The 16,536-nt window shown below is 43.7% G+C and overlaps 1 protein-coding gene across 1 annotated transcript; it reads left to right on the top strand.

The window, feature by feature from the left end:
* Positions 1–13,925: 13,925 nt before the first annotated feature.
* LOC107279159 (uncharacterized) lies at positions 13,926–16,300 on the top strand. Its single transcript, XM_015758462.3, has 2 exons — positions 13,926–14,937; positions 15,612–16,300. Exons 1-2 carry the CDS (start codon positions 14,626–14,628, stop codon positions 16,185–16,187), a joined length of 888 nt encoding a protein of 295 aa, XP_015613948.1. The 5' UTR covers positions 13,926–14,625; the 3' UTR covers positions 16,188–16,300.
* The last annotated feature ends 236 nt before the right edge of the window (positions 16,301–16,536 follow it).

The following is a 16,536-nucleotide window of genomic DNA, read 5'->3' as shown; positions in this document are numbered from 1 at the left end:
CCGGTCCACGGGACCGACGGCCCAGATCGCCCTCGGGGCCGATCGGACGGGCGGCGATAGAGGCGGCCGCCGGGCTCGGCTCGGCATCAAAGCCGACCGGCCGGCCAGGGCTAGCGGCGACGGCATGCGCGCGCGAACGCGTTGCCGGCGACGGCATCCGGCGGTGGAGGCGACGGCGCAAAAGCGACGTGAAAGCGGCGGCAGCGGACGGCGGCAACGACCGAAGGCGACGGCGAGCGCGGGCGGCGGCGACGCACGGGGAATCGGGGAAGGAAAGGAAAGGGGAGGGAGTCCTCACCGGAGGGGACGGCGGCGACCGGCGACGAGGAACGACGGAGGGAGGTCGACACGCGGCGGACGGCGACCGGGACGACCTAAAGAACGAAAAGAAAGAGATTAGAGAGGAAGAGAGGGGCCATAGGAGACGGGAATGCCGGCCGAAGGCGGCGGACATGGCGACCCTCACCGTCGCACGATGGGAATGGCGCTCCGGCAGCGAACCTCGATGAAGGAGGGGTGGACGGGGTGGATCTCGGCCACGCGAACCCGACGGCGGCGATGGCGCGGTGCGGCGGCGGCGGGTGGTTGCACAGCGCGGGAGCGATGGGGAGCACGAGGGAGTTCGGCGAAATGGGGAAAAAGCGAGAAGGGGCGACGGCAGAGCTTAAATAGGGAGAGAGGGGGCCGGACGTGGCCGGGAGAGGCGGGATTTCGCCGGCCAACGTGGGGGAAGTGGGGGAGGAGAGAGAGGCGGGATTCGAAAATCGAATCCCGGCCATCTCGGGCGCGGGCGCGAGCGGGAGAGAGAGGGGAGTGGGCGCGGGGAACGCGGCGCACACGCAGGCGTGGTCGACGTGGCCCGGAGGAGGCGGAGACGTGGGCGCGGCGGCGGTTGCGGGCGCGGCGGCGCGGCCGGAACGGCGGGAGGTTGGGGAAGGACCCGACAGGTGGGCCCCACCTGTCGGTGACCCCGGGAGAGGAGGGCGGCGGGGCGGCCTGGCTGGGCCTCGGCCTGCGGCCGGCCCAGCAGGGAGGAGGGGGAGGAAAGGAGAGAATGGGCCAGCGGCCCATTCGGAAAAGGAAGGGAAAAAGAAAAAGAAAAAGGAGAAAAGAATTTTCCCTGGAATTAAAATATTGCTTGCTCAATTTTAATTGGTTAAAATTATTTCGAGCGCTCCGAAGATTCCACTAAAAATCCTGTTAGTGAATTTCGACATGTAGAACTCAAGAAAAATTCCACATGCCCACTCCGATTATTATTATTTGCATTGATTTAAAAGGGTTTACTCTTGCTTTGCACCGGTATTTTCTTAGGGCCTCTTATAAATTAAATTTTAGGCTTGGGAGGAGAACTTCGGGGTGCGACATAGAACCCAAGAAAAATTCAACATGCCATTTCCAATTATTAAATACATTTATTAATTAAAGAATTAGCTCTAGGTTAATTTAAACAATTTCTTCAGGTGATTTATTTAACAAATTTAAAGCAAGGAGGGGAACTTCAGGGCATGACAGTTTGCTTATGATCAATCTAGAGCTAGAAGCACAAAACTAAAATTGAAAAATATTAATGAGGCTAATGCTAATATAATGGATAGTTCTAAATCATTTGATGAGGAAAATATAAGCAACTGTGTAGCCAAATGGGTAGATAGCAAATCTGAACCATTAGTTTGCTTAGCTTTAAAACCATCTCCACAAAAGTGTCAGTTAAAGGAAAAGAAGTATACTTTTGATTGGATTATGTGCGATCATATTTTTGATGATTTGGTAAAAATGGTTATATTAAATTACTTGATCACTATGTCATGCCATCGCTTCCAGATTTAAAAGAACGAATTCATTGTAAGTGGCACAATTCGTTCGATCATTGTACTAGTGATTGTAATATTTTTCGTCAGAAAATACAATCGGCTATTGATGAAGGCCGATTGCATTTTGCAACTCCAAGAAAGTCATATGCTAAGGATGACCGTTTTGATAAAAGAAATAGGTCTAGGTGGTCTAGGAAGAAGTCTTCAGCACAGGCGGGAGGTAGTTCAACAAGGAAGCAAATCTGGGTGCCAAAGTCTAGAGGTCAAGAAAAGAGCCTAGCTGCTGGTGCACATGTGAGTGTACAAAATGCTTCAGTTCAGAAAAAGGCTATTGTACCTGGGGGCATGAACGTGTACAACAGGTAGAAAATGTACACCATGTGAATATGAAGTGAGAGGCATCTTCGGCAGAGTTAGTAACAAGTCAGAATCCGCCAAAGAGCTCGGGGGGTAATGGCAGCCAATCGAGACACTCACACGGCTTGTCAAATTGGCAGAAGAAGCAGCTCCACAAGCTAAGTGCAAAAAAGCTGAGGGAGAGAGGTATGGCATGGGTTCCTAAAGAAAGTGTTCAGGTGCAGAATGAAATAGATGTTAAAGTTGAAGTGGAGGCAAAGAATGAGAAAGGAGTTAGGAGGTGTGCTCCAAATCAACAGTTTGCATCTAATCAACAGTTTGCATCTAATCATCAGGTTCTTTCGCCACCATATTATATATATTCTTCACTTATGCCACCGATACCTATGTCATGGAATCAATTCTCAGGTACGTATGGTTATCCTTCATGGTTTTATTCTTATCCTTGGATGTCATATGGGTCTTTATATCATGGAGGGATGTTACCATATAGTTATGCATATTGACTAATTACTATAAATGTTGATATTAATTTTTAGAGACCGAAATAGTTAAGGGCTAGAGATATTTTGTATTCTTGTATTTATATATATTATTCTTTAGAATTTATTTCGGTCATGTTTTGTGTGGGTTGGCAAGGAGTTGGTACTGTTTTATATTCACCAAGTAATATTGCTTATGACACATCGGTCCCAATCAGTCCGTTTATAGTATCCTTGCATTTTAGACCGAGTAGATGCTCTATTATTCGGTTTGGAAAGTTTAGTCGTTGTTGGTGTGAGGGGTGTAGATGCTTTCGGTATTTTAATAGTCCAATAGATTAATTAATCTATTTCAGCATTTTCTTGGACTGTTAAATCATTATTTGGACCGGTGTTTAGATACATTGATTGGGAAAATTAACAACGGAAATTCTTTGGCATAATAGGATTCTAGTTATCAAGACAGTAGAGTGTGTTTTTGATAATAGATAAACCGGCTATAATTAGCAGTTTGGATGTAAAATATGCGAGCCGGTTTGTCTAGTGGTGAGGTTGTCGTGTGCGTGTTGTGTGTGGTTCTAGCAGCGATGTTAGTTTTGTGCATAATGGGTGTGTGCGGATGGTATGCATGTTTATTATGCAGGATAATGTTTAGATTTAATTGAATTGTATACTTATTTGGTAAGACAGCCATCCGGCTATTAGGTTATCAGGGGAGTGTTTTGCAAATGCAAAGCCGATGCTGCTAGTCGTCGTGGTTGAGAGTGATCCTAGTGCCCATGAAATTAATTCGGTGCCATACTATTCATATTTTGTACCGAATTACTTAGGAATAGTATTGTTCTGCACAAGTGTACTCTAGTAGCACTAGCATGGTGTGTGCGTGGGTTCATAGTGATTAATAATTTGCATGTGGAATTAATGGACTCGGTATCACATCGCTTTGAGTAGAGCAGTGGTTCGGCCATGGTGAGTTCAACAGGATCTAAGGCTTGTTTAGTTGATGATGCCGAACCATCATGTAGCAATGGCAGCGGGTGTAGTAGTAAAAATAAAAATAGGTTAATAGGTCTAGGAGATTCGGCATGGGGATCATCAGGGACTGCCGAGTCAGTAGTGACCGGATGATTAGAGTGAGTATTTGGTTGATTATTTGAAAAACCGGGTTAAATGAGAGGTTGAAAAGTTCGGCGATGCATGATTTTTAGATATACTTTTTTGGATGACGTATTATATTGCTGAGCTATATGATGAGTTGTTTTCAATGTATCTAAGTTTAGATATGTTGTTTTCAAAATATTTTGGGTCCAAGAATTGCCCGGAGTTGAGTTAATTCGGTTAGATGGATATTAGGGACAACCGAATTAATAGTAAAATTTGAACTAAATGGGAAACATTTGAGAAGATATTATCTTTATGCATGGTAGGAAGCTTAATGCTTTGAACGAATACTTATTTGAGTATCATTTTAAGAGAACAACTGTGGAAGGGCTTAGGACCGATACCGTGTGTGCAGTATCGTTCTGAGAGGACGATTGTGGTTTGGTTAATTTTATGGTGTTTTCGGTAAAACAAAATTTATACGTTTTACTTATACCGAAAATAGGGGGGGGCATGTGTTTGCATAATAATTTGGCTTTTTGTTAGTGTATCTGGGAAGGCCAAATTATTTAGAATAGAGTTTGTTGGAATTATTAAGGGGTTTGCTTTAGGGTGCTTTGGAATATATGTGGACAGGAATTAGCAGTGCATTATGGAGATAATGTGTGCAAATTAATGTGTACAGGGAGGAGACGTTGCATGCGTGCAAATGGCTGGGAGGCTGACTCTGTCAGTTCGGAAATCGTGGAAATAAGCCATGTCTTGTTTGCTTGATAGTTGATCGATCGACCTGAGCTGCTGCTGTGTAGATGCATGGTCTCCTGTATGGAAGACAGCGAGGACGGCCGGATAGTGAATGGCTTGTAATGGAGATATGTGTATCGTTGCAGTAGAGGTACGCCGGTGCTGATCCGAAGAAGCAAAAGCATATGATTTCGCATTGCTAAGGCACAGCCGTGTATGAGGATTGGCCCGGAGCTTCGGCCTTGGTTTCCATCTGATGAGGCTAATTAACGCGTGCAGCGGCGAGGAAGTTTTTTTTGAGAACAAAGAAAATTTGTTCATTAGAAAATTTATTCATTAGAAGCATATTACATGAAGGATCTTATCATTCTCAGCTGAAAGAGCTGGACAAAGGGCTGCCATTAAAGGGCAGCTATTTGGAACCAAGGAGTGAGTTACATTTTGGCAGATTAATTTTTTTAATTAACGCGTGCAGCGGCGAGGAAGTTTTTTTTGAGAACAAAGGAAATTTATTCATTAGAAGCATATTACATGAAGGATCTTATCATTCTCAGCTGAAAGAGCTGGACAAAGGGCTGCCATTAAAGGGCAACTATTTGGAACCAAGGAGTGAGTTACATTTTGGCAGATTAATTTTTTTTTTTAGAAACACAATACAAACGCAGGCGCTCACAACGTACTGGTTCCACCACAAGGAACCTAACCAGTTAAGCTATGCTCACTTCGCATTTTGGCAGATTAATTGAGCTGCTTGAGAATTTGTTGATTGTCTAGCCTTTTTTGAAAGAAAATCTGCCATCCTATTCAAGTTTCTAGATATCCAAACCACATTAACTGAATCTCTTTGAGTGCAGTCTTGAAGCTTAAGAAGTAACGGACGAATGCTCCAGTGATGCGGCTGTGAAACAAAGTTTCTGTGACGAAGAAGCTTGACAAGAGTCAAGTTATCTGAGAGAATCACCACACCTGAAAAATTTAACAAATTGCAAACACGAAGAGCCAAGAGAATAACTGCAAGCTCTGCTTGAGTAGCATTTGTGTGAATAGAAGAGCTTGCTTGAATAAACAGAGCTCTATGCGATTGAGGATCATGAACAAAGATCCCAAAACCTAATTTATCATCTTTCCAAGAGGCATCAACAAAACATCTGATTCCCTGGGGAATGTTAAACCCATAATCCATTGTGTGATTGTTATCATGAAGGCAGTCTTCAGCAGTTAAGTCAAGAATTTGAGAGAAATTGGCAGCCATAACATTTGCTGCTATGCAAACTTGAACAGGTTCCCAAATCTTCTTTTTGAAATAGAAATCACTCCTAGCTATCCAGATGAACCAAAGCAAAATAGAAAGTTTCTGCAAAGCAGAAGGAAAAGGACAAGTAGCTAGGATAAAAGCCAAAATGTCTGGAACCGAATTCATATTGTCGATGATTTGAATGTTCAAATTGAAATCAGATATATGCCAAGAAAGACGAGCAAAAGCACAGTGAAAGAAAAGATGAACAGATGTTTCAGTCATATTACATCTAGCACAAGAGTTTTGAATTTCAGAGATTCTGGCATGTTAGTTATTTGCAGTTGGAAAAGCATTTCGAAGTAATCTCCACATGAAGGTTTTAACTTTGGGAGGAATAAATTTTTCAGCCCAAGATTTTCTCAAAAGATTCAAAGTTAAAGAGGGAATGGCAGTATGAGTCATATGAGAAGCAGCCATCAAATGCTTATAAGCACTTTTAGAAGAACAATCACCTGAAGAAGTGTGCTTCCAGCAAAGTCTATCTGCAACCTGATCATTGTTTACCTGGATTTTCATAATGACCTGGACAGCCTGATCATCAAAAATTCCTTGAATTCTTTTTTCTGTCCCAATTCTTGTTTTCATCCCACAGTTGTTGAACCTTGAAGGTAAGTGGCTTTGCATAGCAGAAGACTTAATATGTTCATGAATGGATTCCCAAATAGGACATCAAGGTTGATTCCAAATCGAAATATTTCCTTGAGAAAGCTGCCAAATAGAGGAGCTTGAGAGATGTTGCCTGATTTTTAAAATTGAAGACCAGAAAACAGATTTTGAAATATTTTTTGAAGCATTCCAAAAGGAACAGTTTGGAAAATACTTGTTTTGAATTATTTGAGAAACAAGATCTGAGGGGTTTGAAATGATGTTCCAAGCTGATTGAATCAGCAAACTTTGGTTGACAAGTAACATATCTCTAATGCCCAGCCCACCCTGAGAGAGAGGTTTGCAAATATCTGACCAAGATCTCCAACAGATACCTTTCTTATCTTCCTCATTTTGATTGCCAGCCCACCAAAATTTCCTAATGATAGCAGTGAGCTTAGATAAAAGAGCTTTTGAATGTAAAATGGTGGACATGTAATAAATAGGAATCGAAGCAAAAACTGATTTGATCAGGGCCAAGCGCCCAGCATGAGATAGAGTGCGAGGTCACGTTAGAATGGACCCCGAACAATCTATCAATTTACTATTTTTCTCGTTCTTTACTTTTCTGTTATTTTCTATTTTGCTTTCATGGCTGAATTCTAGCAACCCTAGGATTTGGTTAATCATTACCGTTTTGCGCAAAAAACGGTCGTGCTTCTCCACGAAAGCGAGGAGGTTATCCTTTGCTAGTTTGCTCGGAAACTAGTCGTTCGTCGTCACGTAAGTACGATATTTATCCTCTTTGCTAATTTGCTTGTAAATTAGTCGCTTGATTCCGTGAAAGTGAATTAATCTCGAAATCGGTTTCACTAACCGATTTTGATCTATCGATTTTGGCGACTCTATTGTTTACACCGCAAATCGTTAGGTGATCTTGTGTCATGTAAAAGCGTCAACAAGTATATGGTGCTACAGTGCCATAGTATGCATATACGTGTGTCTACTGGTGTTAGTATCACTAGAAGGGATACCATCATCTCAATCGGGCAGTAAACCCCATCTCAATCAGGCACGGCGTCCGTCACAGGCTAGAAGTCACAGATGTGAAGAGTTATCTCAATCGGGCAAACGGCCGTTACGGATGAATCTATCTCAATCGGGCCCTAATTAAAGCCCGTCACAGATAGTTTTGACCCAGACGACCAGTCAAACTATAGCCCGTCACGGATGTCCTATCTCAATCGGGCCACAAGGGTCATATATGACGGACATTAACTATAGGGCAGGGCTAGCCAAAAAATAAAATTTATTTATTTTTGGATTATACTCATCTGTGACCGGCATTAGTTTTAACTAATGCCGGTCACAGATGAGTATAATCCAAAAATAAATAAATTTTATTTTTTGGCTAGCCCTTCCCTCACTCATGTGCACCCACGCGGGAAATTCAAACTTCCCGGTCGGTCACCCATCCTGAAAATTGCTCCAGATATCAAAGTTCTTTGGAGATTGGCTTCCGGAAAAATAGTTGTAACTTGTTGGTATGAGTATTCTATTAATCCTATTAAGCCCTAGGTCAGGATGTCAAATTGGGGTTATTAAAAGATTTCAAATGGAAAAGTCACCGAAACCAAAGTTGTAGAACTCATCGAGGTGCAAAATTTTTATTTTGGTCATTTCTCCATTTGGCTCTATTTAAACAATTTGAAATTTGAAATTCAAAGTTTGAAAAGTTCAAATAGAATTTTAGATCAGTGAACGACTTCAACTGAAAAAGTCATCAACAACAAAGTTGTATAACTCATCAAGATCTATAACTTTTATTTTGGTCATTTTTCTATATAATATTTTTTGAACCATTTGAATTTGAATTTGAAAATATGACAACTTCAAACAACATTTTCAAATATTAAATGATATCAACTGAAAAAGTCATCAACAATAAAGTTGAATAACTCATCAAGATCTAAAACTTTTATTTTGGTCATTTCTTCATACGACAAAGTGATAGTAACATTGTTCACAAAATTGACATATCTCTTATCTGGTTTTATAAACTATAACACATATATGTAAAATTTGTGAATAATATTACTAACATTTCGTCGGATGAAGAAATAACAAAAATAAAAGTTTTAGATCTTGATGAGTTATTCAACTTTGTTGTTGATGACTTTTTCAATTAAAATCATTTAGTATTTGAAAATATTGTTTGAAGTTGTCATATTTTCAAATTCAAATTCAAACTGTTCAAAAAAAAATGTTATATAGAAAAATGACCAAACTAAAAGTTGTAAATCTTGATAAGTTATACAACTTTGTTGTTGACATTTTTTTCATTTGAAATTATTTACTACCCGTAAAATTATTTTGACTCATAAAATAAATTATTATACTGCACTTAATTATTTTGCTATAATCAACCTACAAATATAAACATTTCATATGAAAAATGGAAAAATAGTCATCTGTGACGGGCTTTAGTTAATGCCCGATAGAGATTAAGTATATAGCCCGTCACTTATGAGTCATCTATGACGGGCCTAGTTGTTATCTCAAACGGGCCTCAAGTTGTGGCCCGTCACGGATGATGGCCACAACTTGAGGCCCGTTTGAGATATGGAATGCTATCTCAATCCGGCCTAAAGTTGGTGCCCGTCACAGATGACCATTATCTGTGACCGGCCGCAACTTTAGGCCCGTTTGAGATATGAAATGTTATCTCAATCGGGCCTAAACTACGGCCCGTCACTGATAGGTGTCATCCGTGACGGGCTTAAGTTTTATGTCCATCTAACATGTCTGTGTGACCATATCTCAATCGGGCACTTTTCGACCCGATTGAGATGACTTTCTTGTGACGGTCCGTTATTTCTAAGCATATTACACTACGCCAGATCCTCACACCTCTGACGGGATACCTGTGACGGGCAAACGAATTGGTCAGTAGTGACCATTACCTTTGACGGGTTATACGGGATGCAGTCACCGGTGAGGCATCTGGCCACGGCCCGTCACAAGTATCCCCTCACCTGTGACGGGCCGAAAGGAAAACCCGTCAGAGGTATACCAGTGACGAGTTTTTCATCCAACCCGTCACTGGTATCCCCTCACCTGTGACGGGCCAATACATTAGAAGCCGTCAGAGGTGATGGGCCGCCACCTGTGACGGCTTTAATTTCTGGCCCGTCACAGGTGAGATGATACCAGTGACGGGCCGTTGAATACAAGCCCGTCAAAGGTATGAGCAATACCTTTGACGGGCTTTTTTTATCTAACCCGTTTGAGGTGTGTTGGCTCTATAAATACCCCCAAACTGCCAACTGCTTTCCATCCCGACCATTGTACTGCTCACACATCGGTTGGGAGGGCAAGGGGGGCGATTTTTTTGCTAAAATTCAAGGTAAAAAACACATTATTCTCCATTCATTCTCAACATATCGATCATCATTTATTTTTCTTCATATGTTGTTGATTTCAGATGGATCGTAGATGGATGTACTATGCGCATCGTTCGTCTACCGAGTATAGAGAGGGGGTCACTGAATTTGTCACATTTGCGGATAATGACAGAAAAAGTAGGATGAGCATGCACATGTTGTGCCCATGTAGGGACTGTAAGAATGAACAGATGATCGAAGACAAGGATGAAGTGCATGCTCATTTGATAATGAATGGATTCATGAAGAAATATACCTGCTGGACCAAGCATGGAGAGCAAGAGGCGCCTGATGTCGCAGCTGAAGAAGTGTTGGATCAGGATGTAGAGAACACCGCCGCAGCTCGAGAAGGCATGTTCGTACCTTCTCCTTTAGGTGGAGAGACCATAGATTTAGACACTCAATGTCTATCTACAATGTTGCATGACATTGAAGACGCAGAGGACAACGACAGAGATTATGAGAAGTTTAGTAAGTTGGTGGAAGATTGCCAGATGCCGTTGTATGATGGATGCAAGTCGAAGCACAGCAAGTTGTCATGCGTGTTGGAACTCATGAAGCTTAAGGCTAGTAATGGCTGGTCGGACAAGAGTTTTACAGAACTCCTTGAGCTGTTAAAGGATCTGTTGCCAGAGGGGAACAATTTACCTCAGACGACATATGAAGCGAAGCAAGGATTATGTCCGTTGGGCCTGGAGGTCAGAAGAATTCATGCATGTCCGAACGACTGCATTTTGTATTACAAGGAATACGCTGACTTGGATGTCTGCCCTATCTGTGGGGCATCAAGATACAAACGAGCAAAGAGTGAAGGTGAAGGAAGTAAGTCAAAGAGGGGAGGCCCAGCAAAGGTGGTGTGGTATCTCCCAATTGCGGAGCGCATGAAGAGAATGTTTGCGAACAAGGAACAAGCTAAGCTTGTGCGCTGGCATGCCGAAGAACGGAAAGTCGATACTATGCTGAGGCACCCAGCAGATTCAGTACAGTGGAGGACAATCGATAGGATTTACCAGGAATTCTCAAATGACCCAAGAAACATGCGTTTCGCAATGTGTACGGACGGCATTAATCCTTTTGGTGATTTGAGCAGTCGTCACAGTACATGGCCAGTTCTGCTTGTTAACTATAACCTTCCTCCCTGGTTGTGTTTCAAAAGAAAGTACATTATGCTTGCCATGCTCATTCAAGGACCGAGACAACCTGGCAACGATATCGATGTGTTCCTTGAACCGATAATCGATGACTTCGAAAGGCTATGGAATGAGGGCACACGAACATGGGACGCATATGCACAAGAGTATTTCAACCTCCATGCGATGCTGTTTTGTACCATCAACGATTATCCGGCCCTTGGCAACCTTTCTGGCCAAACTGTGAAAGGGAAATGGGCGTGTTCGGAGTGTATGGAGGAAACAAGAAGCAAATGGTTGAAGCATTCACACAAGACGGTCTACATGGGTCACAGGAGATTTCTCCCAAGGTATCACCCGTATAGGAATATGAGAAAGAATTTCAATGGACACAGAGATACAGCCGGACCCCCGACAGAGCTAACAGGGACAGAGGTGCACAACTTAGTGATGGGAATAACCAACGAGTTTGGAAAAAAGAGGAAAGTTGGAAAGCGAAAAGAGAAGAGCACATCGAAGGAAAAAACAGAGGAGCATGTGGAAAAACAAAAGACAAAAGAGAGGAGCATGTGGAAAAAGAAGTCAATATTTTGGAGACTACCATACTGGAAGGATCTTGAAGTTCGCCACTGCATAGATTTGATGCATGTCGAGAAGAATGTATGCGAGAGTTTAATGGGATTACTGCTTAACCCAGGTACTACAAAGGATGGTCTCAACGCCCGACGAGATCTGGAAGATATGGGTGTTCGGTCGGAGCTACATCCCATAACCACGGAATCCGGCAGGGTTTACCTTCCTCCAGCCTGCTACACTCTCTCGAAAGAAGAGAAGATTGATTTGCTAACATGTTTGAGTGGTATAAAGGTTCCATCTGGTTACTCATCAAGAATCAGTAGGCTTGTTTCACTGCAAGATCTTAAGTTGGTTGGAATGAAGTCGCATGATTGCCACGTTCTTATCACACAGCTGTTGCCCGTTGCAATAAGGAATATTTTGCCTCCTAAGGTGCGACACACGATCCAGCGGCTGTGTTCCTTCTTCCATGCAATCGGCCAGAAGATCATTGACCCCGAGGGACTAGATGAACTACAGGCAGAACTTGTGAGAACCCTATGTCATCTTGAGATGTACTTTCCTCCAACTTTCTTTGACATAATGGAACATCTTCCGGTGCACCTTGTGAGGCAAACAAAGTGCTGTGGTCCAGCATTCATGACGCAGATGTATCCTTGCGAAAGGTACCTGGGGATCCTTAAGGGTTATGTACGGAACCGTTCACACCCTGAGGGGAGTATCATCGAGAGTTACACCACCGAAGAGGCCATCGAATTTTGTGTGGACTACATGTCAGAAACATCTTCAATTGGATTACCACGATCTCATCACGAAGGGAGGCTTGACGGTGTTGGTACTGTAGGAAGAAAGACTATTAGGTTGGATCGGAAGGTGTACGATAAAGCTCATTTCACGGTACTACAGCATATGACTGAGGTGGTGCCGTACGTTGACGAACACCTTGCAGTTATCCGACAAGAGAACCCAGGCCGATCAGAGAGTTGGGTCAGGAATAAGCACATGTCTTCTTTCAACGAGTGGCTGAAGAACCGAATTGCCAGGTTGCAGAACTTGTCTAGTGAAACACTTCAGTGCTTGTCACAGGGTCCTGAATGGAGTGCCACCACCTGGCAAGGATATGACATAAATGGATACACCTTTCACACGGTAAAGCAAGACAGCAAATGCACAGTGCAGAACAGTGGGTTACGCATCGAGGCTACTAGTGACGGTGGTCGTCGTGATCAATACTATGGTGAAGTTGAGCAAATATTGGAGCTAGATTACTTGAAGTTCAAAATCCCGTTGTTTCGTTGTCGATGGGTCGATCTTCGCAATGTAAAAGTTGACAATGAAGGTTTCACCACTGTCAACTTGGCTAACAACGCGTACAAGGATGAACAGTTCGTTCTCGCCAAACAAGTTGTTCAAGTGTTCTACATAGTTGACCCGTGTAACAAGAAACTACATGTTGTTCGTGAAGGGAAAAGGAGAATTGTTGGATTGGACAACATTGCAGACGAGGATGATTACAACCAGCACGTCCACGGCATAGGTCAAGAAATACCTCTAGAAGAGGAGGAAGAAGAAGATGAAGTTCAATATGCACGTGTCGACCATGAGGAAGGATTATTTTTGTAATTTATGTACGTAGTTTATGTCTACATGTCTGTTATCTGTATGACTCTAATATGTTCGCAATGATCAATAGTATATTGCTTATGAAATAGTCAAATAAAATAATCAAGTAAAGCACCCACTAGAAGTGAATTAAAATAATTAAGCAAGTATAAGCATTGGAACTAAAATAATTAAAGTAGTATAATAATGAAGTGCAATTACAACTGTTAGTGAAATAAAATAATTAAGTATAAAAAAATATGTAGTGTATGTGAAAATATGTTAAGGAAAATAAAAGAACTAAGTGAAATAAAATTGCTCTAGGCAAACTCACCTGTGACGGGCTCTATCTGTAGGGCCGTCACAGGTGACCTCACCTGTGACGGCCCAGAGTTTTGGGCCCGTCACAGGTGGTATTACCTGTGACGGCTCCACGGTTGGCGCCCGTCACAGGTGAGGCCACCTGTGACGGCCACATAGTTGGCGCCCGTCACAGGTTCATGTTCCGTTGTGCGAGTCCTGATCCGGTTCATGTTCCGTGCACTGGAAGCGTGGTCCCGCACACAGTACCAGAAGGACGGCTTGTGAGGCGACGTTAACGGCGTTAACGGATGTGAGAAGTTGCCGTTGCGCCTCGGCTTTTCCGTCAGAGTCAGGGCATCCAATGCTCTCGATCCCTCTTTCTTCCTCCTCTCGCTGTTGCTTCCGCGGTCGTCGATGCGACGCAGGCCTGGCGGAGAATCCCTCTTTCTTCCCCTCCGCTGCAGGCTCCCGTCCTCCCCTTTCGACTGTGGCTTGCAGGCCCGTGCCCCCCCCCCCAATCGATTCTCGTCCGCGCGTCGTCTTGCGGCAGCGGTCGGTTCAAGGTGCTCAAAATCGGGGGGAAGTGGAAGAGCTCCACGCCTGTCGAGCTGTCTGCGTCGTCCTCGAGGGGAGTAAAAGCTGGCCGGCGTGCTCGCTGTGAAGCAGCAAGCAGTCTGGCTGCCTGTGTGCTCGTCCTCTCTGCCTCTCGGGTCAGACAGTGCTGGCCTGAAGAGTCTCATCAAGGCATCCAAGCTGGCGGAGTTGAGGAGTCTCTATTTCAGGCCGAGCGTGTGCGTGGTCCGATGGAGACGACAGCGAAGAAGCGGAAGCGAGAGCGGGATCTATTGTCGATCCAAGAGGAGGGGACGATTGTTCAATCCCCTCAAACAGGGGAGATCTCTGTCCGCGGCGCCGATCTGGAGTCCGGCGAGGACTCCTCCGACTCTGTCACCTCCGACGCTGGCAGCGCCAAGGCTGCTCCCGACGACGTGCTTCATATCGCGCATGCCCTCTGCAAAGTTTGCGCCAAGTCTCCTAGAGCCGTCATCGACTTTGTTCGAAGAGTGAGCCCTGCCACCGTCGGCCGTTCGATTGATTGGGACGTCGTCCGCGAGGAAGAGTCATCTAAGGTATTGGTTTGTATTAATTTGTTCATTTCCGATTCAATTTTATTTGACTTGCACGGAGTAGATGGGCGATGGCCGTAGCCGGTGGACCGATATGGAGGTTCGTGTGTTTCTTGAGAGCTGCTTGGAGGAGATGGCAGCGTTCACCATCACCTCCAACTCCCCCAAGCCGCAGGCATGGCAGAACCTAATACACAAGATGTACACCAAGTGCAAGAAGAAGGTGAACAAGGCTCAATTGGAGTACATTTGGGGGCAGTGTAAGAAGCGGTACAACAGGTGGGTGTGGCTAGAATCGCATGCAAGCGGGCTGGGTCGTGATCCCCATACATCAGCCATTGTTGCCGATGATGAGTGGTGGGAAAGCAAGAATGCGGTACGTACACTTGACCATAAATATTTTGAACCAACAATTTTGCCTACAATTGGTATTATCTGAAATTTAGTACATGCATGCAATTATAAATACAGTTTTGTGAGGTGTAATAATTTTTTTGTTCAAATTGTGTGTGCCAACAAATGACTAGCTGCAGTAAAATGGAAGGATTGTGATCACATATGTTTCATAGTTGTTACTGTCATGTCGTTTTTAGTAATGTGTGCCATTCCCTTGTATTTAAGTTAACAAAATGATGTTTAGGAAAGATCTATATGTAGTGTATATGTAGTGTATCAGTAAATTAGGAAAGATCTTGTACAAGTCATTTAGGAACATGTTAATACATATTCAACTAGCTGTACACACCTTCTTTGTGATGTATATAGAGAGAATGAACAAAAATGTGCTCATCTACAAAGAATATAATATATGCAGTTTATCTTATGTTTACAATGTTCAAACTATCTTTCTTTCATTCTGTCAGATGTGTGGCCCATTGTAACATGTACTCCTGATTATATTTGATAACTTGGTACCAATGTGCACATTTACTGCCAGCATTTTAGTAGTAATGCACATTGGACTGCACATATTCATTATGTTCAATGTTTGCACAAGCCTAATGCACTTGCCTTGTACTAACTTATTTTTACTGTCTACTTATGTTGCAGCAAAATAAAGGTGTCTTAAGCTTCAGGAATGATCCTCTGAAGCACATTGACCTTCACCACGCGGTATTCAGTGGGCACACAGTTGTCGGAAACCACTCCGCCGTCGCAGGGGCAGCCCCACAGGCACCGCAAGGAGCAGTTCAGTGGCAGACCATCGACATGGCGCAGCTCGCTGCTGCTTATAGACCACCACCTCCAACTCCACCCCCAACGGCAGCAGACCGGGGCAAGGGAAAGAGGCCAGCAGCAAACACTACTGCCTCAGGGAGTTCTTCCAAGAAGTCACGAAGCGACTCCGCTGGACTGGCTTTGGAGAGGATTGCGGACATCCGAGAGCAGAGCTACCAGAGTCGTGTTGCTCAGATGGAAGCAGAGAAGTCTATGGGCCTTGATGCGTGCATGGAGTTGGTGGAAAATGATGGCCATGAAATTGGAGGAAGTGTGTGGTATGCTGCTTGTGCGCTATTCCGTGACCCATTCACCTGCAAATGCTTTGTTCGACTCAAGGACGCCGCTAGGCGCTTGGAATTTATACGCACTGGTGGTACTGGACAGTCATCTGGTGGCACCTGGTAGTTTGTGCACTGTACTTTACTTTGAGTTGTGATGGGCGATGTTTTTCAAATAAACCATTATTTATGTTTAGAACTCAGTGTGCTAACAATTTTTACATTCTGTGAGTCCGTAAACATTTGCGGCTTTATATCCAATTCGAGCAACTACGTATTCCATTGCATTGCTTTTATATCCAAATAATTCTTCGATTGCATAGATCACTGCCATTATTAATTTCTATCCTTTTGATTATGACAAACATTGCCTATTCTTCGGTTCTCATATGTTAAAGGAAATCGGCGATGAGTTACGGCGCGGGTGGATCGAGTTGGAATGGAGGCGGTCACACAAGCAGCGAAGAAGAAGATGC

This window comes from Oryza sativa, chromosome 10 (assembly GCF_034140825.1).
Source record: "Oryza sativa Japonica Group chromosome 10, ASM3414082v1".
Taxonomy (NCBI): Eukaryota; Viridiplantae; Streptophyta; class Magnoliopsida; order Poales; family Poaceae; genus Oryza; species Oryza sativa.
The sequence above is the reverse complement of the archived record's forward strand: the minus strand, read 5'-3'. Positions and strand labels throughout refer to the sequence as shown.

Coding starts and splice junctions, on each gene's coding strand:
- LOC107279159 (XM_015758462.3), top strand. CDS start 14,626: ATGGGCGATGGCCGTAGCCGGTGGACCGATATGGAGGTTCGTGTGTTT. Junction 14,938..15,611: donor GGTGGGAAAGCAAGAATGCG/GTACGTACACTT, acceptor CTTATGTTGCAG/CAAAATAAAGGTGTCTTAAG.